Source organism: Equus asinus, chromosome 23, assembly GCF_041296235.1.
Source record: "Equus asinus isolate D_3611 breed Donkey chromosome 23, EquAss-T2T_v2, whole genome shotgun sequence".
NCBI lineage: Eukaryota > Metazoa > Chordata > Mammalia > Perissodactyla > Equidae > Equus > Equus asinus.
The window spans coordinates 13,886,592-13,913,803 of record NC_091812.1 but is presented as its reverse complement, the minus strand read 5'-3'; the positions used below and the strand labels follow the sequence as shown (position 1 = coordinate 13,913,803).

The window sequence follows — 27,212 nt, the reverse complement described above, 5'->3', positions numbered from 1 at the left end:
CAAAAATCCTCAACAAAATTTTGGCAAACCAAATACAGCAATACATCAAAAAGATTATACACCATGATCAAGTGGGATTTATACCAGGGACACAGGGATGGTTCAACATCCGCAAGTCAATCAACGTGATACACTACATCAACAAAATGAAAAACAAAAACCACATGATCATCTCAATAGATGCAGAGAAAGCATTCGACAAGATCCAACACCCATTTATGATAAAAACCCTCAGTAAAATGGGTATAGAAGGAAAGTACCTCAACATAATAAAGGCCATATATGATAGACCCACAGCCAACATCTTACTCAATGGACAAAAACTGAAAGCCATCCCTCTGAGGACAGGAACAAGACAAGGGTGCCCACTTTCACCACTCCTATTCAACATAGTACTGGAGGTGCTGGCCAGAGCAATTCGGAAGGAAAAAGAAATAAAAGGAATCCAAATAGGTAACGAAGAAGTAAAACTCTCGCTGTTTGCAGACGACATGATCTTATATATAGAAAACCCCAAAGAATCCATAGAAAAACTATTAGAAATAATCAACAACTACAGCAAAGTAGCAGGGTATAAAATTAACGTGCATAAATCAGTAGCATTTCTATACACTAACAATGAACTAACAGAAAAAGAACTCAAGAACTCAATCCCATTCACAATGGCAACGAAAAGAATAAAATACCTTGGGATAAACTTAACCAAGGAAGTGAAGGATCTATACAATGAAAACTACAAGACTTTCTTGAAAGAAATTGACGTTGACATAAAGAGAAGGAAAGACATTCTTTGCACATGGATTGGAAGAATAAACATAGTTAAAATGTCCATACTACCTAAAGCAATATACAGATTCAATGCTATCCCAATCAGAATCCCAAGAACATTCTTCACAGAAATTGAACAAACAATCCTAAAATTCATATGGGGCAACAAAAGACTGCGAATTGCTAAAGCAATCCTGAGCAAGAAAAACAAAGCCGGCGGAATCACAATCCCCGATTTCAAAACATACTACAAAGCTACAGTGATCAAAACAGCCTTGTACTGGTACAACAACAGGTCCACAGATCAATGGAACAGAATTGAAAGCCCAGAGATAAAACCACACATCTATGGACAGCTAATCTTCGACAAAGGAGCAGAGGGCCTACAATGGAGAAAAGAAAGTCTCTTCAACAAATGGTGCTGGGAAAACTGGACAGCCACATGCAAAAGATTGAAAATTGACCATTCTTTTTCACCACACACCAAAATAAGCTCAAAATAGATCAAAGACCTAAAGATTAGGCCTGAGACAATAAGTCTTTTGGAAGAGAATACAGGCAGTACACTCTTTGACATCAGTTTCAAAAGAATCTTTTCGGACACTGTAACTCCTCAGTTGAGGGAAACAATAGAAAGAATAAACAAATGGGACTTCATCAGACTAAAGAGCTTCTTCAAGGCAAGGGACAACAGGATTGAAACAAAAAAACAGCTCACTAATTAGGAAAAAATATTTACAAGCCACTTATCTGACAAAGGGTTAATCTCCATAATATACAAAGAACTCACACTGATTAGCAACAAAAAAACAAACAACCCAATCAAAAAATGGGCAGAGGACATGAACAGACATTTCTCAAAAGAAGATATAAATATGGCCAATAGACACATGAAAAGATGTTCATCATTGCTAATCATCAGGGAAATGCAAATCAAAACTACACTAAGATATCACCTTACACCCGTTAGATTGGCAAAAACATCCAAAACCAAGAGTGACAAATGTTGGAGAGGATGTGGAGAAAAAGGAACCCTCATACACTGTTGGTGGGAATGCAAACTGGTACAGCCACTATGGAAAACAGTATGGAGATTTCTCAAAAAGTTAAAAATAGAAATACCCTATGACCCAGCCATCCCATTACTGGGTATCTATCCTAAGAAACTGATATCAGAAATCTCAAGAGTCCGTTGCACCCCTATGTTCATTGCAGCATTATTTACAATAGCCAAGACGTGGAACCAGCCTACATGCCCAGAAACTGATGATTGGATAAAGAATATGTGGTATATATACACAATGGAATACTACTCAGCCATAAAAAAAAGACAAAATTGGCCCATTCACAACAACGTGGATGGACCTCGAGGGTATTATGTTAAGCGAAATAAGCCAGTCAGAGAAAGATGAACTCTATATGACTCCACTCATAGGTGGAAGTTAGTATATTGATAAGGAGATCTGATTGGTGGTTACCAGGGAAAAGGGGGGGGTGGGGGGAGGGCACAGAGGGGGAAGTCGTGTACCCACAACATGACTAACAAAAATGTACAACTGAAATCTCACAAGGTTGTAATCTATCATAACATTAATAAAAAAAATAATAATAACACAATAATAGTAGGGGACCTCAACACCACTCGCATCAATGGACAGATCATCCAGGCAGAGAATCAACAAGGTAACAGTGGAATTAAACGAAAAGGTAAAACTATTAAAGAGTGTTCCTGGCACCCGATAGACGCGTATACAATAGAACAGAAGTTCTGAAATAGACCCAGACACACACAGGAACATAATACATGATAAAGATGATAAATCAAACCAGATGTCGAGTCAATAAATGCTATTAGGTAGCCATATGAAAAAATAAACGTGGCTCCATGAGCTCAGAGCAGAATAAATTTCACATGGAGAAAATACTTCAACATAAGAAAATGAAAACATACAGTCATGCACCACATAACGACGTTTCAGTCAACAATGGGCTGTGCATACAAGGGTGGTCCCATAAGATTACAATGGAGCTGAAAACTTCCTATAGCCTAGTGATGTCATAGCGATCGTAAAGTCATAGTGCAATGCACTATCCATGTGTTTGTGGTGATGCTGCTGCAAACAAACCTGCTGGTCACATAAAAGTTTAGCGAACAATTATGTACAGTATGTAATACTTGACAGTGACAATAAATGATTATGTTGTTGGTTTATGTTTTTACTATACTATACTTTTTGGCATTATTTTAGGGTATACTCGTTCTACTTATAAAAATAGTTTACTGTAAAACAGTATGCCATTACCTCAGCAGCAGCCTCACACGTCTTATATTTACAGTCTTCTGATTGCATCATTTTCTCTTGTGCTTGATTTAATCTCATGTTTTGTTCATCATGACCCCTAAGTGTACAAAATCCACTGCTAATGTTTCTAATAAGAGGCCACGTCGAGTGACTGACCTGGAACAAAAGTAGAAGCGATTAAGGACTACAAAGACGGAAAATCAGTGACAGTTACTGCTTGCTAGTCAAGCATGTCCCATTCCACCATAGCTATGATCATGACGTACAAGAACAAAGTGATGGCAGCTGTTCAAGAATCTACTTCACTGAAGGCAGTGAGATTAACAAACATTTGAGAAGGGCCTATCAGACACGGAGAAACTTCTAATGACCTACATTGAAGCCCAGACACAGAAATATATTCCTCTTAGCACTGTGAAAATCATAGTCAAAGCAAAAAGTTGTTTGCAATATTGAAAGAAAACGCTGGACCCGACTACAATGCTAAATTTACTGCTAGCTCTGACTAGGATCATTATTCAGGGGCCGAGCCAGTAGCGTAGTGGTTAAGTTTGCCTGCTTTGCTTTGGCTGCCCGAGGTTCATGGGTTCGGATCCCAGGCACAGATTCTACTCAGTGCTCATCAGGCCATGCTGTGGCAGCATCCCACATAAAAAATAGAGGAAGACTGGCATAGATGCTAGCTCAGGGACAATCCTCCTCAAGCAAAGAGAGGAAGATTGGAACAGATGTTAGCTCAGGGACAGTCTTCCTCACACAGAAAAAAAGAATCGTTACTCACTACATAACATGAAAGTGAGTGATGAGTCTGTGAATGCTGATGTGAAGGCAGTTGAATAATTTTTGGAGACTCTAGATAGCTGATTGTGGAAGAAAACTACTTGCCAGAGCAAATATTCAATATGGATCACACCTCCCTATTCTGCAAACAGATGCCTGAAAGGACTTTCATCCATAAGTAGGCCACGTCAATGCCAGGTTTTCAAAGCTTTTAAGGACAGGATAACAGTCTTGCTTGGGAGGCAATGCTGAAGGCAACAAATTGGAACCTTTTGTGATCTGGCACAGTGGGAACCCCACGGCCTTCAAGCATATCAGTAAGCACACACTGCCAGTGTAATTAAAGGAACAGTAAGAAGTCACTGATGACCCAACGTCTCTTCCAAGATGTCCTACTGAATTGCCATGCCAGCAAAATGGAGAAGTACTGTCGGGAGAATAACATACCTTTCAAGATTTTGCTTATTGTTGATAATGCTCCAGGACATCTTTTTATTGGTGATCTTCATCCCAATATTTGGAGGGTGTTTCTCCCTCCAAATATCATCTCTTTGATCCACCCAATGGATCAAGGAGTTACAGCAGCTTTTAAGGCTACTACCTGAAGAGGACCTTTGCTCAGGCTATAGTTGCAACTGAGGAAGACACTGATGCAATTCTGGAAGGATTACAACATCTATGACTGCATCAAGAACCTTGTTTAGGCTTGGGGGTGATTTCTCCAAGGAGTGTATGAATGGCATCTGGAAGGAGACACTCAGAGGGGCATCTGTGACGTTAAAGCATGTGCCAAGCATGAGGAGGTTGCAAAAACCAATAAGGCTGTGGTAGAGATGGCAAACAGCTTTAACCTGGGCGTGGATGAGGATGACACTGAGGAGCTCCCAGAGGTGCTTCCCGAGGAGCTGACTAATGAGGAATTACCGGAACAGGAATGCATAGCTGAAGAAGAGGCAAGAGAAAAGGAAACTGCAGAAGAAAAAGAACCCCCAAGAAAACTCACAGTTAAACTGGGTTTAGCAGAAGCTTTTGCAAACCTCAACAAGCCCCTTAAAAAGTTTAAAAGCATGGATCCCAACGCCAAAAGGTTTTCATTAATAGAGAGGAATGTTCATGGTGCAGTATCTGCTTACAAGCAAATCTATGATGAAAAAAAGAAAGAAATCAAGCAAACCACATGGCCATATTTCTGAAAAGAGTGACACTCCTCAAGAAGAGCCTCAGGCAGGTCCTTCAGGAGGTACTTCAGAAGGCGGCACTGGTATCACAGGAAATGACAGCTCCATGTGTGTTACTGTCCATGAAGACCATCCAGTGGGACAAGATGTGGAGGCAGAAGACAGTGATATCGATGATCCTAACCCTGGGTAGACTTAGGCTAATGTGTATGTTTGTGTCTTAGTTTTTAACAAAAAAGTTTAAAAAGTAAAAAATAAAAATCTTAATAGAAAAATACCTTACGGAATAAGGATATAAAGAAAAAATATTTTTGGGGCTGGCCCAGTGGTGCAGCGGTTAAGTTCCCGCGTTCTGCTTCAGCGGCCTGGGGTTCGCCTGTTCAGATCCCAGGTGCGGACATGGCACCGCTTGTCAAGCCATGCTGTGGTAGGCGTCCCATGTATAAGGTAGAGGAAGATGGGCACAGATGTTAGCTCAGGGCCAGTCTTCCTCAGCAAAAAGAGGAAGATTGGCAGCAGTTAGCTCAGGGCTAATCTTCCTCAAAAAAAAAAAGTATATATTTCACAGCATGTTCACAGCAGCATTATTCATAACAGCCTAAAAGTGGAAACAACCCAAATGTCCGTCAACTGATGAACGGATAAAATGTGATATCGTCATACAGTGTACTATTATTCAGCCATAAGAAAGAATAAAGTACTGTCACATGCTACAACATGGATGAACCTAACAAACATTATGCTAAGTGAAAGAAACCAGGCATAAAAGATGACTAATAGTATAATCTTATTTAAATGAAATATCCACAATAGGAACTCTATAGTGACAGAAAGCAGCTTAGTGGTTGCCTAGGGCTGGGATGGAGGGGAAGGTAAAAGGAATAGGGAGTAAGTGCTGTTAGGTACAAGGTTTCTTTTTGGGATAATGAAAATGTTTAAAATTAGATCATGGTGATAACTGCACAACTCTGTAAGTATATTACTTGCCCCCCAAAAATACTACTTTTAAAATATTTAAAATTTACATATTTAATATTTAAATATCATATAAAATATACTATTACAAAAAATAAACCATTGAAACATTTTAAATTGGTGGATTGTATGGTATGTGAATTATACCTCAATAGGGCTATTATTTTAAAAAGAGTAAAAAAAAGTAGAGATACAGATATTTTTAAAAGGCCAAAATTGAGCTTTTTATGCAGATTAAAACTACAACCTATGAAATGAAAAATACGAAATTAATGACAGATAAAATAAGAAAAGATTAATGAACTTGAAGGCAGAGCAGTGAACCTATCCACATGAAACAGAGCCAGAGGAAAAAACCCGAAAAATGAAAAGCACATCAGTGAGCACTAGGACAAGTGAAAATGGCCTAATAAACAGGTAATTATATATTAAGAAAGGAGAGCAGACAGAACAAATATTTAAAGAAATAATAGCCGAAAACTTTCTGAATCAACAAACTGTAAATCCACAGATCCAAGAAATTCAATGAATCCTAGGCACAAGAAATATGAAGAAAACTACACCATAATCAAATTGCTCAAAACCAGTGATAAAGAGAAAATCTTAAAAGCAGCCAGAGGAAAAAGTACATATTACATACACAGAAGCAAAGATAAGGATATCAGATTTCTTTTTTTTTTTTTTTCTTTGAGGAAGATTAGCCCTGAGCTAACATCTACTGTCAATCCTCCTCTTTTTGCTGAGGAAGACTGGCCCTGAGCTAACATCTGTGCCCATCTTCCTCTACTTTATATGTGGGAGACCTGCCACAGCATGGCTTGCCAAGTGGTGTATAGGTCCACAGCCAGGATCCGAACTGGCGAACCCCAGGCCGCCCAAGCAGAATGTGCTAACTTAACTGCTGCACCACGGGCCGGGCCCCAGGATATCAGATTTCTTGTTGTAACCAATGCAAGTGATAAGACAGTAGAGCAACATCTTTAAAGTACTGAAAGAAAAAAGAAAAATGCCAACCTTGAATTTTATACTAAGCAAAAATCATTAAACAACAGCATAATGAAGACATTTTTAGACATTCAAAGGATGAAAGAATCACTAGCAGACCTGCACTATAAGAAATGCAAAAAAAAAAAAAAAAAGGAAAAGCATTCTTCAGGCAGAAGGAAAATCATACCAGCTGGAAATCTGGATCTACACAAAGGAATGAAGGGCACTAGAAATGGTAACTACGTGGGTAAATATATAACATTTTTAAAAACTTAAATCTCTTTAAAAGATGATTGTTTTAACAAAAGTAAACAATGTATTGTGTGATTTATAATACCTATACAAGTAAAATGCATGAGAACAACAGCATAAAGGCCAGGACAGGAGAAATGGAAGAAAACGCATGAGAACTCCTTACTAACTTTGTTGAGTCCAACTGTAACTTAAAATCCAGAAGCCCTAAGAGAAAAAATTACCAGGTTCACCTAGAAACTTGGCACGACAAACACACATCACCACCACAACTAAAGCAAATGACAAATAGAAAACATATTTGTAAATCATCACAGATAATAATTTCCCTAATATTTGAAGAACCTAATGAATATAAATTGGAAACAGCCAATACAGCCCAAGAGAAAAATGGACAAAGGATATTTATAGCCAGTTTTCAGAAATTCAATCTGTGCTCATAAGAGAAATACAAATGAAAACTACACTGAGACTTTTAATTTTCCACCTGTCAGACTGGCAAAAATCCAAAAGTTTGGTAACCCACTCTGTTGATGAAGTTACAAACAAGTCCTCTCATGCACTGCTGGTAGAACTATAAATGGGTATAACTTTTATCAAAATTACAAATATATAACCTCTAACTCAGCAATTCACTTTGGGAAAGTCATCCCCTACACACATCTATACATATGAAATGACATATGTAACAGGCCGTTCAACACAGCATTATTTTTTATAGTTAAAGACTGAAAACAATCCAAATGACTATCAACAAGAGCTAGATTAAAGATCTTATGGGCTGGGGGCCAGCCCTGTGGCCAGGTGATTAAATTCGTGCTCTCCGCTTCGCCAGCCCAGGGTTTGGTCAGTTTGGATCCTGGGCGTGGACATGGCACCGCTCATCAGGCCATGCTGAGGTGGCATCCCACATGCCAGCCACAACTAGTAGGACCCACAACTAAAATATACAACTATGCACTGGGGGGACTCGGGGAGAAAAAGCAGGGAAAAAAAAATCTTATGGGCATTATAAAATGAAATTCTATATAGCTATAAAAAAGAATGAGGAAGTCTCTATGAAATAAAATTGAAAGACTTCCAAGATATATCATATTCCATCAATTCTAAGATGTATGTTTTCAATTTGAATATCTCTGAAATTACGTCATTATCTTAAAATGTCACTTACAGTTATAATTGGCATATTTCCTTTCTTTGAACTACTTAAAATAATACATTCTATTGTATTTTAGAATCAATGAAATATGATATCAGTCGAGAATGGCAAGGTACAGAGGAAGCATGTGTAGAATATGCTGTCTTTCAGTTCAACAAGAATCAGTTAAATGCAATGTAGTGTCCTGGACCGTATCCTGGAACAGAAAAAAGAATCAGTTAAATGCAATGTAGTGTCCTGGACCGTATCCTGGAACAGAAAAAAGAATCAGTTAAACGCAATGTAGTGTCCTGGACCGTATCCTGGAACAGAAAAAAGATATTTATGAAAAACGTGGGGAAGTCCAAATAAAGTCTAGAGGTTACTTAACAGTTCACATCAATGTTGCCTTCTTCGTTTTGACAAATGTACTAGGGTGATCTAAGACAACATAAGGGGAATGGGAGCTCTCATATTATCTTTGTAACTTTTCTGTAAATCTCACATTATTTCAAAATAAAAGTTTGCTAAAATAATTTTTTTAAAACTCTATATATTATGCAAATACATTCTTAAAAAGTCGAGACAAATGTATGAAACTAAAACCTCCGTGGGATACAGGGTGGGGAGAACCAGACAGATATGGGCAGGGAGAGGCCGGCGGGAGACTGCTCACTGTACACTTGTCTCAGAACCAAGAGAATATATTTACCTACCCAAAATATCAATTAAAAATTATAAAAAGGCACTTTATGAGGGGACAAAGGGAATAAAGAAGGGTCATTCTAAATGGAGCTTATACTTAGGACTAGGAGAGCATGACAAGAATCCAAGGTGTGGCTGGGGAAAGTCGACAACCTTTAAAATTCTCGACCCAATTTTATGCAAATGAAGTCATGGACATTTTCCTCAGTAGAAGAAATACATTATAATAAATTTGTACAATATGCATCCACTAAGAGATATATATTTATTCACATATTTATGACAATAAATGATTCCACTATAATATATGAAGTAGAAAAAGTAATTATAATAGTATTTATAGTGTTTATCTTGCTGTAAAAACATCGCTCTCTACAGAGATATCTATGTATATAAATACGCACTGAACAACCTAAAAGGCTAAATGTGGTAGTTGTTGACGCAAACACGTCTGGCTCCCTGCCTAACAGCCACATTCCTGCCCCTCTCTGGTTGGCTGGGAGGAACCACGTGATTAATTCTGGCCAATGAGCTATGAGTGGAAATGAGCATTTAATCGTCGATTGAAGACCCTCCACAGCACTTTTTCCTCTGGCACAGGGACCAGTAATATTAACGACGATTGCTGCTCATCTGCCTCGGCCTCCAAGCAATTACAATAAGCAGAACCCCCTGCTGACCCACAGCGGATGTGGAACAGAAACAAGAATCACATCTTTGTTTTAAGGTGCTGAGATTGGGGAGTGCGGGCCTTGTTATTACAGTTTAACCAAGTCTAAACTAACTACAGTGGTAGAGAAAACATCCTTGCTAGTAGGATCACTGATCATTTTTGTCTTTTCTTTCTGTGTTCTTTTTAAAAATAATGAGCACCTATATCTTAGAAACTTTATTTGGGAGTGGAGGAAGAGCCACAGGTGTTAGCATGGGGCTTGGCAGGGAGTGGAAATAGCGAGCCCAGAGGCTATCATCATCACAACCCAATCTACAGCAGCTTGAAAGCATCGTCCATTAGGATCCTCCAGCTTCCTCTGTTCCAATTCTGTGCACACTGGGCAAGGTAAGAGCAGGGAAACGCAAGGTACAAAACAGTGGGAATGATGTGCTGTGATTTGCATAAGAGGATACAAACATGTACATCTGTAAACACACATACATACATATATGTATGTATAGATATGGAAATAGAAATAGAAAAGCTCTGGTAAGACATGGAAGAGGTTCGTTATGTCAGTTGATTCTGAGGAAGCAAAACAGGTAGCTAGCTAACAGGGGAAAGTGAGAATCTTACTTTGTGCTGGCTACTCTTTTGTATCTTTTAAATTTGAACCATATGCATGTATTATCTATTCAAACAATACATAAAATGAAAAACGTAAAAAAAAACAACTCTAGGTGAAGGAGTATACTGATTGGTTAGTGGGCCATATTTCAAAAACATACAAAGCCTAAGAAAGGGGCTTGCATGGACCAATGATGACTGTGTCATGAACCCAGAAACATGAACGCACTGAGACAGGAACGGGCCTAACGAGACGGGTCGTCTGCAAGGCCCTGGCCCCTCAAGATAAGGCCCCTAACCAGTCGGCAGGCTACGAGAATCACATCGAGACCACCAAGATCCACATTCCACAGCCTCAGGGTTTTCCCAGGCTCACGCAAGGCCCTAGCACCCAGGAGCTGTCTGAAGGTGACCCTAGCCCAATTTCCATAGTAAGAATCACACCCAGGGGTGGAGAGCTAGCGTGCTAATAATCTTGCAGCCCGGGTGGCAAGTGGATGGTCGGCGCAGGCGCGAGGAAAGCCCCGCCTCCACATGTCCTGACCGGCCCTCCTCCCCAGCCTCTGCCTAATAAAAGCGCCGCAATCCTGCTCCCTACGAGCTGGTCACCTGCCCGTTTCCTTCCCCACCAGCTCCCTTGTGCCTCCCCTGTGCATAAGCTAATAGACTTTTACTTTTCCACCCTCGTTTGTTGTCTCTCTTGATTTCTATCCTGGGGGACAACAAGAACCCAGTGCGGTGGCAATAGCATGCCAAGAACGCGGAACATGATTAAAGGGCAGAAAACATCCACAGCACTTCTTTTTCAAATAAGTTCTAAAACCTGTCCACTGATATTCAAGAAAATGAATAAAAGTTATTTCTAATGCTTCCTAAGTCAGGGTTTTTATTATTGAATCTTCATCCCATGTAAAAGCTTCCACACTGTTAAATTCCACCTCTTACAAGATTAGCAATATAACTTATATTTTTTCCCTCCACTAAGAACAATAGACTGAATTATTGTTTCCAAAGAAAAATGAAAAGGGACTGTGCAAGACTTAATAGTCTGGAGAAAGCATCCAAAAACTTAGGAAAACAGCACTTAGACCACATATGGTAAAGTGTGATTTCCCCACTTTTTTATGTAACACTTTGCACACACATATGATACACAGATGATAAACTCTTGATCATTTAAATCAGTAGATTGACTTACCCCCGAAACATTTCCAAGAATACCTAGCACTTGTTATCTGGCCTCATTAGAAATAAATAAATGACATATGGTGGTTGACTTCACACACATGCAACAAACTCCACGTAGCTGGGGATAAGGAGGTCCTGGAAACAGGACCGGCGTGGAATCCACAGCCTCCTTGGAGATCCAGGCCTGGCACTTCACATTCACTGAAGTCAGGATTCTCTCTGGCCATAATTCTTCTAGATGTTAATCACAATTATCAGTCAAACTTCAAAGTTACAGTGATGTTTACAAAGCTTTTTATAAAAACCAAAATAAACTCAAAATGGATCAAAGACCTAAAAGGAGACCTGAAACCATAAGGCTTCTAGAAGAAAATGTAGGCAGTACACTCTTTGACATCAGTATCAGGGTCTTTTCAGGCACCTTGTCTTCTCAGACAAGGGAAACAAGACAAAGAATAAACAAATGGGACTTCATCAGACTAAAGAGCTTCTTCAAGGCAAATGAAAACAGAATTGAAAGAAAAAAACAACCCACTAACTGGGAAAAAATATTTGCAAGTCATACATCCGACAAAGGGTTAATCTCCATGATATATAAAGAACTCACACAACTCAACAACAAAAAATCAAACAACCTGATCAAAAAATGGGCAGGAGATATGAACAGACATTTCTCCGAAGAAGATATACGGATGGCCAATAGGCACATGAAAAGACATTCATCATCGCTGTGCATCAGGGAAATGCAAATCAAAACTACACTAAGATATCAACTTACACCCATTAGAATGACAAAATAACTAAAACAAATAGTAACAAATGTTGGAGAGGTTGTGGAGAAAAAGGAACCGTCATACACTGCTGGTGGGAATGCAAACTGGTGCAGCCACTATGGAAAACAGTATGGAGATTTCTCAAACAATTAAAAATAGAAATACCATATGACCCAGCTGCCCCACTACTAGGTATTTAGCCAAAGAACTTGAAATCAGCAATTCAAAGAGACTTATGCACCCCTATGTTCACTGCAGCATTATTCACAACAGCCAAGACATGGAAGCAACCCAAGTGCCCATGGACTGATAACTGGATAAAGGAGATGTGGTATATATATACAGTGGAATACTACTCAGCCAGAAATAAAGACAAAACTGTCCTATTGACAATAACATGGATGGACTTTGAGGGTATTATGTTAAGTGAGATAAGCCAGATAGAAAAAGATAAACACCATACGATTTTACACACATGTGGAAGATAAACAAATACATGGACAAAGAGATCAGACTAGTGGTTACCAGAAAGGGGGCATAAGAGGTAAAGGGACAAATAACAATGTATAACTGAAATTTCACAATGTTATAAATTATTATGACCTCAATAATTTAAAAGAAATAGTAATAGAAAAATGGCTTTTGTGGCATAAAACAACAAAACAGTAATCCTGTTCATAAATATCTATCTTAGAATATTTGTTTTCTGAAATCATTTTAAAATACAGTCCTTAATCCAAAGCTTTGTTTTAAAAAAGAAAGTCCAAGTTTATTGTTTATCCTTCAGAATATCCCACATTTTAACTTTGGAAATTCCCAAAAGTGTCACATTAAGAAAAAAATTCCTTTAGCACTGTGCCTAGAAATGGTTGTAGTCTGAATCCACAAATTTAACCCCCAAAATTTATTTAATCAAAATAATCTGAATAGTTCCTAATAGACAAAGGATGCTTTAAGGTTTATCTTCTTTTTCTTGCCCTCCTGAGTAAGAGAGATTTCATTAAACCAAGTAGTTTTCCATTTTGTAGCAAAGTTGCTATTTAATTCAGGTTAAGTGCCATCTCTCCATGCTTGCTACTGGTGGGATGTAAGAGCATGTGGGGCAGGCCTGGGGGCACGAAGAGGCTCTTTCCCCTGTGCTCAGATGGAGTCCATCCCCAGTCCCAGCAATCACCCCAGCTGCCACGACAGTCAGGGGAAGGGTGCTGCCAAGAGGAAGGAGAAAGCAGAGACTCCTGTCTTACTGTGATCAAGAACAGTTCCTGCTGGTTCTGGACGGAAAAATGAGAGACTCTTTTAAAACAGAGCTCAAGCCTCCTTTCCAAGAATCCCATTCATTCAGAGGCATCCATCTTTGAGTGTCCATGACAGTCACAGAAAAGCCCCTCTATGTGACAGATAGAGACAGAGATATATAGACAGATCTCGATCACCCAGTTCTGTGTGCTAGTGTGGCTTCCCAGGGATCAGAAGTCAGTCTGGAATCTCTGTTGCAGCTCTTGCGGCAGCCATTGCAAGGATGAGACCATAAAATGCACTCAGATCCTGAGTGAATTTGTGCTTCAAGCCCTTTCAGTCACAATAGCTTAAAATTAGAACACATTAATAGTGAAATTAAAATCTCAACCTCAGTTGTGTTTGCTAGCTAAATTCTAAGCTTTTTTGACAGTTCATTGTCAAAAAGGAAAGAAAGGCATGTTAAGATGCTTCAGTTTCAGGTATTAAGTGCTTCCAACAAGCCATCTAATGACAGTATTACAATGAAAAATTCCAAGAACAGATTGAGAACAGCTCCCAAAAATATAAAACAATAATGTTAATTCTGTTATATATTCATGTCAAAGCAATGCTTTCTCAGCACCTAAAAAAGAATGAAAACCAGAATGCTTTTCAGTTCAAGTCACACACACCAAATCCAGTTCTTAAAATATTTGAGATGAATATTATTCATCTTTAATGCCTGCAATTTAAGAAGCAATACTCAGCTTAAAAGGTGCTCTGTAATTACTTCTTACCAATAAATAACATTCTTAAAAATAAACATGCTATCTCATTTTAAATTATACTCTCTGGGATACTTTAAGATTCACATTAGAGATACAGAATTAATTGGAATGTAGAACTTTCACTTTGGCTCTGTTTTAGTAGAGATAGGATTTTCAGGATATTATTATTAACTATATGCATGCATATATATATATATATATATATACACACACACATGATTAGTTTATACCAAAAATCTTTCCCCCTTGTTTCTTTTAAAGGTTAAAACACACAGACACACACACGAGAAAGATACCATAAGACAGATCATTTTCACCACATGTTGGAAGAAAATAATTAACTTTGTGTAGGAATTATTGAGTGACGTTTCCATCACAAAATTCTCTCAGCCTGACAGTTTAAACGAAGGGAGCAAAGTACACGATGACTAATTCCTTCATTACCTGTCTTCACTGAGGTGATGACTTAAGAGTCTATTCCTTCTCATTCTTTCAGGACAAGGAAGGAGCACGTTGTTATAAATTTTCACATCCCCTCCTCCCTTCCTCAATAATACTTGGCCCAATCCCTTGCTCAAAGTAGCTGCTCAATAAATATTTGTTGAATGGATACACTAATTAATTCCATAGCACAATTCATACAAATACAAATGAGTGTAAATTAGCAAAATGCAGAGAATGATTCAGCTGAGATGGTCCTAAAATAGAGGGCTTTGCAAACTTCCGAATCTGTAACGCTATTATAGCATTATGGATTGAGTATAAAAAGATCAGTGTCATAAACTGGAGAGCAGTGCCAAGAAAGTAATTTTACTTTCAAATTAGAACTTGAAAGAACAACAAATATCACTGACATCAGGAACAAGATGTTTCTCTTGTGAGAAGTACACTGCCGACCAAACTTTAATGGTATAAAAGTGAACTACCTGAGAAATGAAGTCAATATGTATATTACATAATTAGAATGAATTTACTCAGCTTTTCAGACGCAAAGACAATGGGAGCAAATCTTTGAAGTGACTGGGAATAAAGTAGTCTAAGAGAACTGCTCCTCTAGAATATAAATGATACTAAGAATTAAAGGAGCTGAATAAAAGACCAAGAGAATAAAGTAAGAAATCTTTTTAAAGTTTGGGAAGATATAGGGGCCCGCCCCATGGCGGACTAGTTAAGTTCACGCTCTGCTTCGGTGGCCCAGGGTTTCACTGGTTCGGATCCCAGCCTCGGACATGGCACCACTCATCAGGCCATGCTGAGGTGGGTCCCACATGCCACAATTAGAAGGACCCACAACTAAAATATACAACTATGTACTGGGGGGCTTTGGGGAGAAAAAGGAAAAATAAAATCTTTTTTTAAAAAATGGGGAAGATATATAGATATATAGCTGCTCAGATTTGTTCTTTTGATAACTGACCCTATTTGAGGAACTTTAAAAAAAATAGCTTTTATAGTTATAACAACTCATTGTAAGTATCCTTTCAGGAAAAGTCTACAAAAGTGAGATTTGATTAAAACGGCAAAAGTTTAATATTACCAAAAATATGCACCATCCAAAACATAGCATTCATAATTAACCCAATAAAATATCACAGAAACTAGTTTCAGCATTACCTATACACAGAAACCAACAAAACTTTTCATATAAAGACAAATTTCAACTTAAGTCGTAAACATACGAAAGACACTCTATAGTTAAAGAAAATGGAATCTGCTATCTACAACTAAATTTCAGACAAGCAAACAGGAAGGGCTGGGACCAAGAATCACAGCTAACAGGTTAAATCTACAGTTTTAAAATCATCAGAAAGAACCGCAAAGGAGAGTCAATGATCTGAATACCTTTGTTGGAGCAGTATCCATGAAAAGCTATAGAAAAAAAGAGAGAGAGAGAAGGGCGTAAAACTTTCATACAAACTAGTGAATCCAGATGAGACGTACACATTCCAGTTAAATATCCTTGTATTTAGGAAGTTAAAATCAATTTCATTTTGGAAAACGTTTTCTAAGGTAATCTCTGCCTAATATGGTAGTCACCACTTCTAGAAATTAAGCGACTAACCTGGGAAGCTAAAAGTCAAGTATGGCAAGGAAACACTCTTTGAAGATGGGTCGGTCAGCTCCTGCGGACCCAGCTTCCCTGCCTCTGAAGCGCGCTCTCCACTTCCTGCCCACGCCAGCCCTCCACCGACTTACCTCGCTCAGTAAGGCCCTGTGCTGGGCGGGCAATGGCTCTGAAATGTTCAGACAAACCCATCTTCTCATACGTGTCATTTCAACAACAGGTAATTGTAAAGTAATTTTTATGTGAAGGATCTTAATTAAAGAACTTAATAAGATTAAAAATACTCTGTGGCTAGAATGGGAAGGAAAACAAAATAGTGGCTACTAAAAGTATTTGTTTTGCAGTGTAATAAAAAATAGATCTAAAGATAGAACTTGTTATTTATGTTCGATTCCCGCCCCTTCCAAGTAAAGTGGGTCTCTGTGCTGCACATTAAGTATGGAAAAGCCCTTTGAAAAGCATTTGTTTTACCCAGAAAAAAAAAAAAATGCCCTGTCTGCCAAGAATATGCACCACCAGTATAAAATCTTTCGGAACTGTGAAATACTCTTTTAAAACAAATGCACTAGGGCACAATCATGCTTTAAATTAACCACTGAAAAATTTATATTCTATCGTTCAAGAACTTAATACACATGTTTTATTCTCTACAACCTTCCACACCTACACCTCAGGCCTCCCGTGAGGCCTCTGCATCTTTACAAAGAATCCCCCCACCGCCATAAGCTTTGCTGCAATTTAATATCAGGCAATATACAAACTCTTCAGTATAATAAACATATATAACAATAGCTCAAAAATGAAGGAACAGCTTTGGTTTATTCTTCCTCTTATAAGGTATCTTTAAGAGAAACTGTAACGTCTCTCCTAAAGCAGAAAAGATTATCAACATGACGCAAACCTCCTCCTCCGCTCTGACAAATACCGAGCCAGCCTCACGGGGAGCGTTTCTGCCCTGAAGACCACTCTCAGAAGCAGAGAGAGGAACACGCTGCATTTTCACTGCTGCTGATTCACTGAACCTTTGGTGCAAGTGCACATACGAGGGAAACGTTGGCTTCTGAGCTGGAGGCCCTTCCCTCCGCGAGGACTGCTCCCTCTGCCCTCTGCCTTGCCCACGGTGGGCATGCCTGTGATTCTGCGGACCCTTCAGGGAGCCCTGGCTGTCAACAGGGCACCAGGCCAGGAGCTTCACAAGCATCCTCTTCATTTCATCCTCCCAACAACTCTGTGGACTTTTCATCTTTAAACATTTGAGAAAAGAGAGGCTCCAAACGGTTATTCATGATCCGGCTGTGTTTAGTCCCACCGTGGGCAGACACTAGTTTTCCCACTGTCCTCATGCCTAAACACTAGAATGAGCTCTTCAAAAGCTCACCAAGTGTTTCTTACCCAAAGATTTCCAACATGATACAGTTCCTCTCTATGCTGATCCTCCCTCAGACAATCCAATTCATTTTCTCCATTATCACAGAAAACAGAAACTCCATGAGAGCAGGGCCTATCTCCAGCAGTGATTTATTTTTAGCACTTGAGGAAAAAAAGACCTGGCAGAGTAGGTATTCATTACACACTTTATTACACCTTTTTCAAATGAATGAAATATCTGGAAAATTTGGACTGTGGTGACAGCCAGTTCGGAAAACTGTATGAGCTCTGGAGGACCTGAACTGGGTACTTAGTTTGCTCATTTTTCCAGATTCACTAGGTAATTATTCATCTCTCTCAACTCAACTTTACAGACTACTTATCAAGCCTGGACTACGCCATGGTCTACCAGCCAAGGTCGCACAGGACTCAGTGGCGGATATTCAGTAAGTCCTTTATGTACACCCCTGTGAAGCAGCTTCAGCTGTCAGAAAGAGTGAAAGTCAGGAGGTCATGGCTCTGCCAATAAGAAACTGCATCAATTTGACCAAAAGTACTTATCTCTGGTCTTGGCTTCTTCAGAGGGAAAACTGGATGGTTGTTATACTTCCAGATGATCTCTGGAAATTCTTTCAAAAAAACGGAACCCCTGTCCTGTCAATTCAGAGATCCACAGAGACAATCCCAGAAATTTCCAAGAAATTTCACTGGTAGGCATCAGTGCCTGCCTTCCTTCCATCCTAAAAATCCACAATGTGGTTTCACCCAGGTCTTCCTCGCATCCACAGGAATTGGGGAAATTCATTCCCCATCAAAGGCACGGAGGGGCCAGCTCCGTGGCCGAGTGATTAAGTTCGCGCGCTCCGCTGCGGCAGCCCAGGGTTCAGATCCTGGACCTGCAACTAAGATATACAACTATGTACGGGGGCGGTTGGGAAATAAAGCAGAAAAAAAAAAAAAAAGATTGGCAACAGTTGTTAGCCCAGGTGCCAGTGCTTAAAAAAAAAAAAAAAGGCACGGAGAAGTTACAGTTTGCACTGACCGAACTCCTGGCATCAGTACCATTAGTACCATTTCTAGTACTAATAACTAATAACTGGGAATAACCCAGTTATTCCACTTTCCCCTCATCTAGCCCAACCACTCATGTCCACTGAACCAGTAACATTTAAACTGTGTTAAGGTTTTGTCTGTGTGTAGGGCCAGAACGTCTAAGGAATTCGACTTAAAGCAGATAACTAACATGACACCATCAGAAGTAAAGATGTCGAAGAATTGGGGCTGGCCCCGTGGCCGAGTGGTTAAGGTCGCGTGCCCTGCTGCAGGCGGCCCAGTGTTTCGTTGGTTCAAATCCTGGGCGCGGACATGACACTGCTCATCAAACCACACTGAGGCAGTGTCCCACATGCCACAACTAGAAGGACCCACAATGAAGAATATACAACTATGTACCGGGGGGCTCTGGGGAGAAAAAGGAAAAAAATAAGATATTTAAAAAAAAAAAAAAGATGTCGAAGAATTAAGTAGGCACATAAATCAGGAAAATAAATTCACAAAAGTACAGAAATAAGTCATAAGCAACAAAAAAAAGGAACACTACATACTTTGATGAATCTCAATCTACTACATGAAACTCTTGAAAAATGATTTCCTCCTTGAATCAGTGCCCCACGTAACAGCATTCCTTTTCTATCAAAAAAAATACATATTTCTATCACTGCAAACAATGAATATACATGACTAATTTACACAGTAAGCATTCAATAAATACTTCTTGAATTAATGAATAAATTTTCCCTGTCTAATGATGTCTACTGTGAATTTTTTAAATCCTAAAAGGAAGTGAGTGGGAGCAGCGCCGTACCTGTTTAATTTTATTTGATGAGTATCCAATACATCATTAATCATTGCTTTTAAATGACAAGCCTGACCTCCACTAGAGAATCTCCAATAAAATTACTGTTATAATAAAAGCACTCTTTGAAAAGTAGAATATCATGGCAGACACTGAAAAAAATTTTTTTTAATTTAGACAAACCACCAAGAATCTTCTTTAGTCAGTAGTTATTACCAATTTTCTTGATTAGTCAGAAATTTAAAAAGTAAAACAAAGTTCTGTACCAACTGTTAAATCCTATAAATTATCAAGCAGAGATTACGTAGTAGTGTTATAGTCCTTAAAATTTTTTTCCTATATTAAGAAAGAAGAAAGGATAATGTGCACTATCACATAAGGAGGGCCCTATTTAAGGGACAGGAACAAAGAGATCAAAAAGATTCAGACTTCTGGTTGCAAAAAGGTTCATAGGAAAATCAAAAACCTGACTATGTCCAACATTTTTTCCTTTGGTATTTATCTAGTTCCAAATCCAACTAAAAACCCTCCTCACTCCTCTTCTTCCCCCAGCTTCCTGGACTGCTAACAACTCATTCTGATCATATCTTTCCTCAGTATCTCTTTAGTATTAACATACACAGTTTACACTGCATTTATGACCTTTCTTTCACAGGTGCACTGGAACTGCACCAGGAATACAGCCCAGGCAAAAATCCATGACATTGCACATGGCAAGAACTAAGTGAATGGTCAATGAGAGGTTGATGGGGTTCGGTGGGAATAAAACCCTCATCAGTCCACTCCTAGCAAGAGTAAATGCCCAGTGCAGGGAGTTGGCTGGCCAGACCCTAAACAATAGCGACCACATAACAAAGGGCTACAGGAACAAAGACAGGCATTAAGCATCCTATATTAAATGCACACACATGAAATACCCTGGGATCTATGGGAATTCAACTTACAGATAAAATAGATTGCAATAAAAATGTGAAGGGGCTAAATTTTTTAACATACTTAAGAGTACAGTGGGCAGAAGTGATAATGTGCATTAATTTTACAAAACAACCCCCTGGGAAATAATCGTCACAATCCTAAGTGTTGGTGAGGATACAGAATGATTGGTACATGCTGGTGGGAGTGCTGGTGGTGCATCTACTTTGGAATAAAGTCTGGCAGTTCCTCAAAAGTTCAGATGTGCAGTTCCCATACAGCCCCATGATTCCACTCCTAGGTATATACACAAAGGAACTGAAAACATATGCCCACACAAAAACTTGTCCATGAATGATCATAAGAGCATTATTCATAATCACCAAAAAAAGTCCACTGATGAATGGATAAACCTATATATACTCTGGCCTGGCCTCTTGACTTCTAGTTTACAGATACAGTCACACATACAGATAGACACATACACAGACGCGACTGCAGCCGTTTGCAGTAGGGACAGGAAAACCCAAATAACCATTTATTTATTACCATTCAATCAATCACAATTCAGCCACACAATGCAATACCATGCAGCCATTAAAAAGAGGACTGCTCTTGCTGGTACGGGGACAATCTGTAGAAACCTGAACATGCAGAGAAAACTGAAGGGAAAGAAAATATTACCGGGGAGGGAGACTATATCCATATATCTCCTTTGTTAAAGTTCGACTTTAAAAAGGTACATGCATTGCTTTTCAAGTTAAGAAAATAATGACTGAGGGAAAGACAAGGTGGGAAGAATTGGACCAGGTTGCCATTTGCTGAGGATGAAGCCTCAGCCCTCCCTACAAGGCCAACAAAACGCCATGCGCACCCTGCATCCAAAGTTACTTAATTCGTCTTGTGTATCACGTGGAAACAGACTGATTTAGTCTCATTTTTCCAGGAAGCCAAGGCTGTCACTCAGGGACACGAGAAATGCCAGGGAAAGCTGACCCCCTTACTCCCACATCAGAGTGATCTTATATTGAGGCTGGATCGCTCCATTACCTGGGGTTATAAATAACAGCATTTTGATTTTATATAATGCACTAACTCTTTCCTCAATATTCTGCTTGGTGATATTTTCTGAAGTTAACTCATTGTTCACTGCCTCACTGAAAGCCAGCCACATCGCATTTTTTTAATCCATAAAGGAGACGGAAGAATTACTCCAATGACTTTGCTGCCAAAAACCTCCTTTTGATTGGAGACAACCTAAATATTCATCAATAGGGAGCTGTCTAAACAAGTCATAAAACGTACATACATTTAAATCCACATACACTTTTCTTTGGTTTTATACTTTAAAACTTTATCTACCTTGGCCTAAGCAGTAGTAATTAAAATCAAATGAAGCAGTTTTGTATATACTAATACAGAACAATCGTTCTGCTAAGAAATACTGTGAAGAAAAAATGTGCAAAACATTTTGTATGTGTGGCGCTTGGGTATAGTATATATACGTGTATGCACGCAGATTCTATTTCTGAAAGGATTCACAAGAAACCAGGACATAAGTTGCCTCTGGGGAAGGACCCCCGGCGGCTGAGACCAACTTTTCACTATATACTCCTGCGTACCTCGAGAATTAAGAGTTGTGTGCCATGAGTGCCTTACTTGCCCTAAAATTAAATGCTATTAAATAAAGTTCCTTTGAAGAGTTATAAGTAACAAAAGGCATTAAGGAATGTGTGTCCTCCACCCCGGTCCTCCTCAGCGGGGCCATCTCCGGGGGCGGCGATGGGACCTCGTCTCAGCCTCAGGAAGCCGGCTTCATCTCCTACAGCGCCACGCGTGTGCCGCTGACCTGCGCAGGTGGCAGCCTGGGACAGGTACTTAAGGCAACCCCTTTCTCCTCCCTCCTCCTTCCCCAAGGGCCATCCACCGAACGCTGAGAGACCCTCCGCTCTACTCTCCGCTTTGTTTTAAATGGACCTTAGTTTCCAACTATCCATCAACCTAGAAAATAATTTCTAGTAAATTTCTGTTTGTCTCACCCCTTTCTAAATTAACGTTCTGACCACTCCAGTTCACCCGGTTTATCAAAGGCTCAGAGCGGGAAAGAGATTATAAAAACCCCACACCGAGGTTTACACGTTCGGCGCCACAAAAACAGACTGCAAATTCCCCCAAAAGTGTGGACAGTTATGCTGTTTACAAAGCGTTTCCACATACATCGTCACATTTAATGCGTTCACACGCTTCAGCGTCGATCCTGGCAAACCCAACAGCTGCCAAATTGGATTTACTTGTCTTCAAGAATGGTAGAATCAGCACTAATAATAAAACGGCTATCAAAGGGCTTCTTTTCTACCTGCTCTGGCTAGCTGCGATTTCTCAAAGGCGACCAGCTTGGGCATTCAGCACGCTGACCGGTTCAGCAGCCACCAGCGTGACACACTCCTGGCAGCCCTGGACGGGAACGACCCCGCGGGCTGCCCCGGTGCTGACGTGCGCGCTCAGGGGCGAGCGCGCCGGCGGGACTCACGGCCTGGGCGCGGGGAGGTCTGGCAAGCGCCCAGCGGCCGGGCAGCTCCGCGGGCAGCGCGCGCGCGCGTGGCGAGCCCTCCGGGCGCTCCCGAGGCCGACTCCCGCGAGGACCCACCGAGCTGGCAGGCCGGGGGCGGGATCAGCCCGAACTTAGAGAAAGCCCAGGCGCCGAGCTGACGCCCGCGCTTCCGAAAGGTGACCCTCGGCCCGTCTCGCCGGGGTAGGAGCGTGCAAACCGGATAAAGTTACAGCTCGCAACAAACACAGCGCGGAACTCGGGGCAGAGGGGCGCTCCCGGGGAGCCGGGCTCCCCAGGGGGTGTGGCCGGCGGGGCTTTTGTGGAGGTGGGGTGGAGGCGGTCGGCCCGGCGGGCGCGCTAGGACCCGGCGCAGGGTGCCGCGCGCTCGCCCGCCGGCTCACCGGTGATGTCCAGGTACAGGTCGTCCCGCTGGTCCAGGCGGTGCAGCTCCTGCGACGTGGAGCTGCGGCTCTTCTTCACCCCCGGCGAGGACGCGGAGCAGCGCCGCGAGCAGGGGGGCGCGGCGGCCCAGCTCGGCCGCCGCTCGCTCTTCCGCTTCATGGAGGTGGCCGCGGCCCGTCAGGGGGCCACGACCATGGCCCCGCGCGCGCAGGCCCCCGCCAGCCCGGCGCGCGGGCGCTCGGGGCCGCGGGCGCGGAGCGGCGCTGCGGCGACGGCGGGCGCGGGCCGAGCTGGCGGGAGGCGGGCGCGCAGGAGCCGGAGCCGGAGGAGGGGCCGGGCCCACCGCGCCCGCCCCGCTCCCTCCTGCTGCCGCCGCGGGACCGCGCCGCAGCCCCGCCTACAGCGCCTCCTGCCGCCGCGGGCGCCCCCAGCCCGCCCCCAGGGGTGACGGTGCTGCGGCGGGCGGTCGGCGCTGCCCGGGACACGGCGCGCGCCCACCACGGCCGCGGACGCTGCTGCCGAGGCGGCCGAGCACAGCGGGCCGCGGCTCCCGGGGCCCCCAGGAGGGCTGTTCCGGGGAGCTTCATTCACAAAAAGGGCCCGCAGCCCTCCTCAGGGCCCGCAGCCTCGGGCCTCCCATTGGCCAGCGAGGCGTGACGTCACGGGGACGGGGCCTTGCTACAGGCAGGTACCCGGTGACGCCATAAAGAAAGTCTGAGCCAATCCGAGATAAAAGTGTGCTCGCGACCCTCCGCCAGCCCCCAGCTTTCCTGTTTCTTCTGTTCCCCGAGTGCCAGGTCCCCAGTCCCCAACTTCCTTCAGTGACTCGCCACAGCTTTACACAGCCCCACGCTAGGAGCTTAACTCCAGTTCTTCGGCATGTATATTTTTTAAAAGTATTTATTGGTTTTCCTTGTAATCGCGCCAAGTGAAAGGGGCCCTTGCCGTGGCTGCCGGCTTGGAGGAGGGTGTGGACTAATTGAGCTGGTCGCCGCTATGTAGACTAAGGTAGAGCTGATTTCAGAGCTGATAAACTATTTAAATCAGCTCCGTTCCTTTTGTCGTCCAACGCCCAGCTTTAAAGACCAAGCAAGGGCTTCTTACGGAGTCCATAAAACTACCGTGGAAACACTATATATACCGCAAAGGTTTGCACCTCGTAGTTCCTCAACTCAGAATCCAGTACCCGCATTAACTCAGTAATGTAATACACCAGTTGCTGTGTTTTTCTTACCTAAGGTGTCGATGGGTCCAATTATTGAAGCAAGTGGGGAATTTAATCCTTGAACTTTTATCTTGCAAACTGTAGAGTCATACCTCTTCCTTTTTCTACTTGGTTAAAATACTGTCTGATCTTTCTGGAACTTAAGCAAAACTATCATTTTGGAGGGCCTTTAAATAAATGTACACGGTAGTGTTTAAGAGGGTGAAAAGTTTGGAGGGCAGTGTTTAGATTTCTTAGCCCAAAATTGTACATCTTGCAAGCTATTCCTAATTTTTCGCCTGCATTTTAACGTTTTATCCTGCAGTTCCACAATTACAGCCAGCCTCTAGAAGAGAAAGATGAATTTGAGTCAGTCCCCCTGGAAGCCTCTCAGAAATGCAAATTTTGACGGAGTACTTCCCTGAGGGGCTATTGGACTTCTATTGTTGAAGGCCTTTACCTTAAGTCCTGCTAATTAAGGAGGAAAGGGGGCTGGGGAAAGAGAATTCTGCCTGACAGTCTCAGTGGAACGGTCTGGAACTAGAGATCAGCCAGGTAGACCAGAAGCTTAGTAGTCATTTTCATTCTTCCCTTGTTTCCCATAAGGAAATTAGTGAAGGCCTTAGGTTAAAAATGGACTACGTGTTTGTCTGTAGGGGCAGCAAAGAAGCAAGAGGCTTGGGAGGCTGTGAAGTGCTGTGCAAATGAGTCTCGGTAGCAGAAGCCAGGGGGACCAGGTCCCCTGTTCTGACCAGGAGGAGGTATACAGCACAATGATTTGGTATCTGAATATATTGAAAATGATTACCACGTAACTCTAGTTAGCATCCAAACAAGTCTTGTTTTGAATACATGTTACATGGGAATTGTCCGCTTGGCTCAGAATTAAAGAAATTCAGGTATCCCATGACATTCTATTTATTTGAGAGTGACTCATCTAAATGTCAAACTAAGATTAAAGTGTCAAGAACTTCACTTATATCACTTTGTTTGCTCTCACCTTCGAATATAATGTTTGGGCTAGAAATTCTAACAAAATGAATATGATTTCAATGAAAGAAAAAAGTGTAATAAATACATGAAACCGGCAGAGAGTTAGCCATTGATGATTAAGTAGCTAGGAACTAAAGCTTTTTTCCTTTTTGCAATTACTGGTTATAGTTTTAGCTGTTTAACCCACCCATTGTTGACCATGCTGCTTAGGCCATACGCTATCAGACTCCCACTAGGCTCCTATAGATAACATCTCCCGGAGCCTGGGTCACCATGGTAATGGGTGTGTGAGCTGTTTTTCAGGAATTAGAACTCCTTGTGCACTTCAGGCCGGTTGAGACCACCAACCCATCAACTGGGCCTGCGTAGATGTTGGTTAGGCGACCTTTAGACATCAGGAGTGTCAAATAAAAATGGCAAGTAATAGGATATATTGGAATATGTGAGGAAGCCATTTTGGTGTAAACCTAATTCGGCCTGACCTTGTCTTTCCAAAAGGGCCTGACTGAGGCCTTTGAGCATGCATTGTATATCTGCTTTAGAGATTCCCTATGGCAAGAGCAAAAGGCCCTTGAGATAAAGGTGCAACTTCCCTCCCCCTCCCAACATTGGCGTCTCCTTAAGGATTAAGCATCTTTCCTTAGGCTAGAAGCTGATTGCTGCGCTCGCCTGTGACCGAGCAGCTCAAGACAATAGACTTGCCTCCTGCTACCCCCAGGAAGATAGCAGACCCACTACCTGCTGTGTCCATCAAGGGCTGTGCAGACAGGGCAATCTTGTGACTATTGTGGGAGGGACATTTCAATCATATGTGAAACACCCTCTTTGAGGGTATATAACCACCCTATGTACCCCCACTTCTTTGGAGTGCTCTGTTCCTTTGTGGAAAGATTCTCACAGGTTATAATCCTAAAATTTAAGCTCAGAATAAACTCACCCAAATTTTCATTTATAGATTGGTTATGGATTATTTTCGTCCACAAGAGGCTAAAAACTCCACCCTCAGATCATGCTAACACTGCCATTTTGTGAACATGGGTCCTATGAGGAGCCATGAAGTCTGATTACACTTGTGCAAATCATCAATTAGGTCACCTCTTCTCACCTCCAGTCACCTCTCTCCACGTGTCAGACCACCTTGCCCCCATCTGATAAATATCCCTGAGTCCTATTTTTGGGGAAGTGAGTTTGAGGCTCATGCTCTCGCTTCCTTGCATGGTGCCTTGTGAGTAAACTCTCCCTCTGCTTTCGTCATCTCTGTGCTTGGCTTTGTGGGTGGCAGGCAAAAATGAACCTGGTTCCGTAACATACAGATAAGTATACTGTTTTAAACATCTTCATGTTTTACAAACGTAATTTTATGGTTTTGTTAATATAACATCATTAGGAGAGAAGGTGTATGATTATACTTTGTAATTCTGGGGAAATATCTTCCATTCTTGGGAATAGGGAATCCATAGGCTAAGTATACACATTGAAGTTTGTCAGCACAAATAATCCATAACCAACCTATAAATCAAAATTGGG

The 27,212-nt window shown here is 41.5% G+C and overlaps 1 protein-coding gene across 10 annotated transcripts in view; it reads right to left on the bottom strand.

Moving 5' to 3' along the window:
- CDC14B (cell division cycle 14B) overlaps positions 1-23,785 on the bottom strand; it is a 95,455-nt gene extending 71,670 nt beyond the window's left edge. For all 10 annotated transcript variants that reach the window (XR_011497585.1, XM_070496049.1, XM_044756495.2 and 7 more), the window contains exon 1: positions 23,488-23,785. Coding sequence is in view for 9 of the 10 variants with exons in the window: in XM_070496049.1 (XP_070352150.1) it covers positions 23,488-23,647 (160 nt within the window). In the remaining variant the exon portion in view is untranslated. The remainder of the gene's footprint in view (positions 1-23,487) is intronic.
- Positions 23,786-27,212: the final 3,427 nt, after the last annotated feature.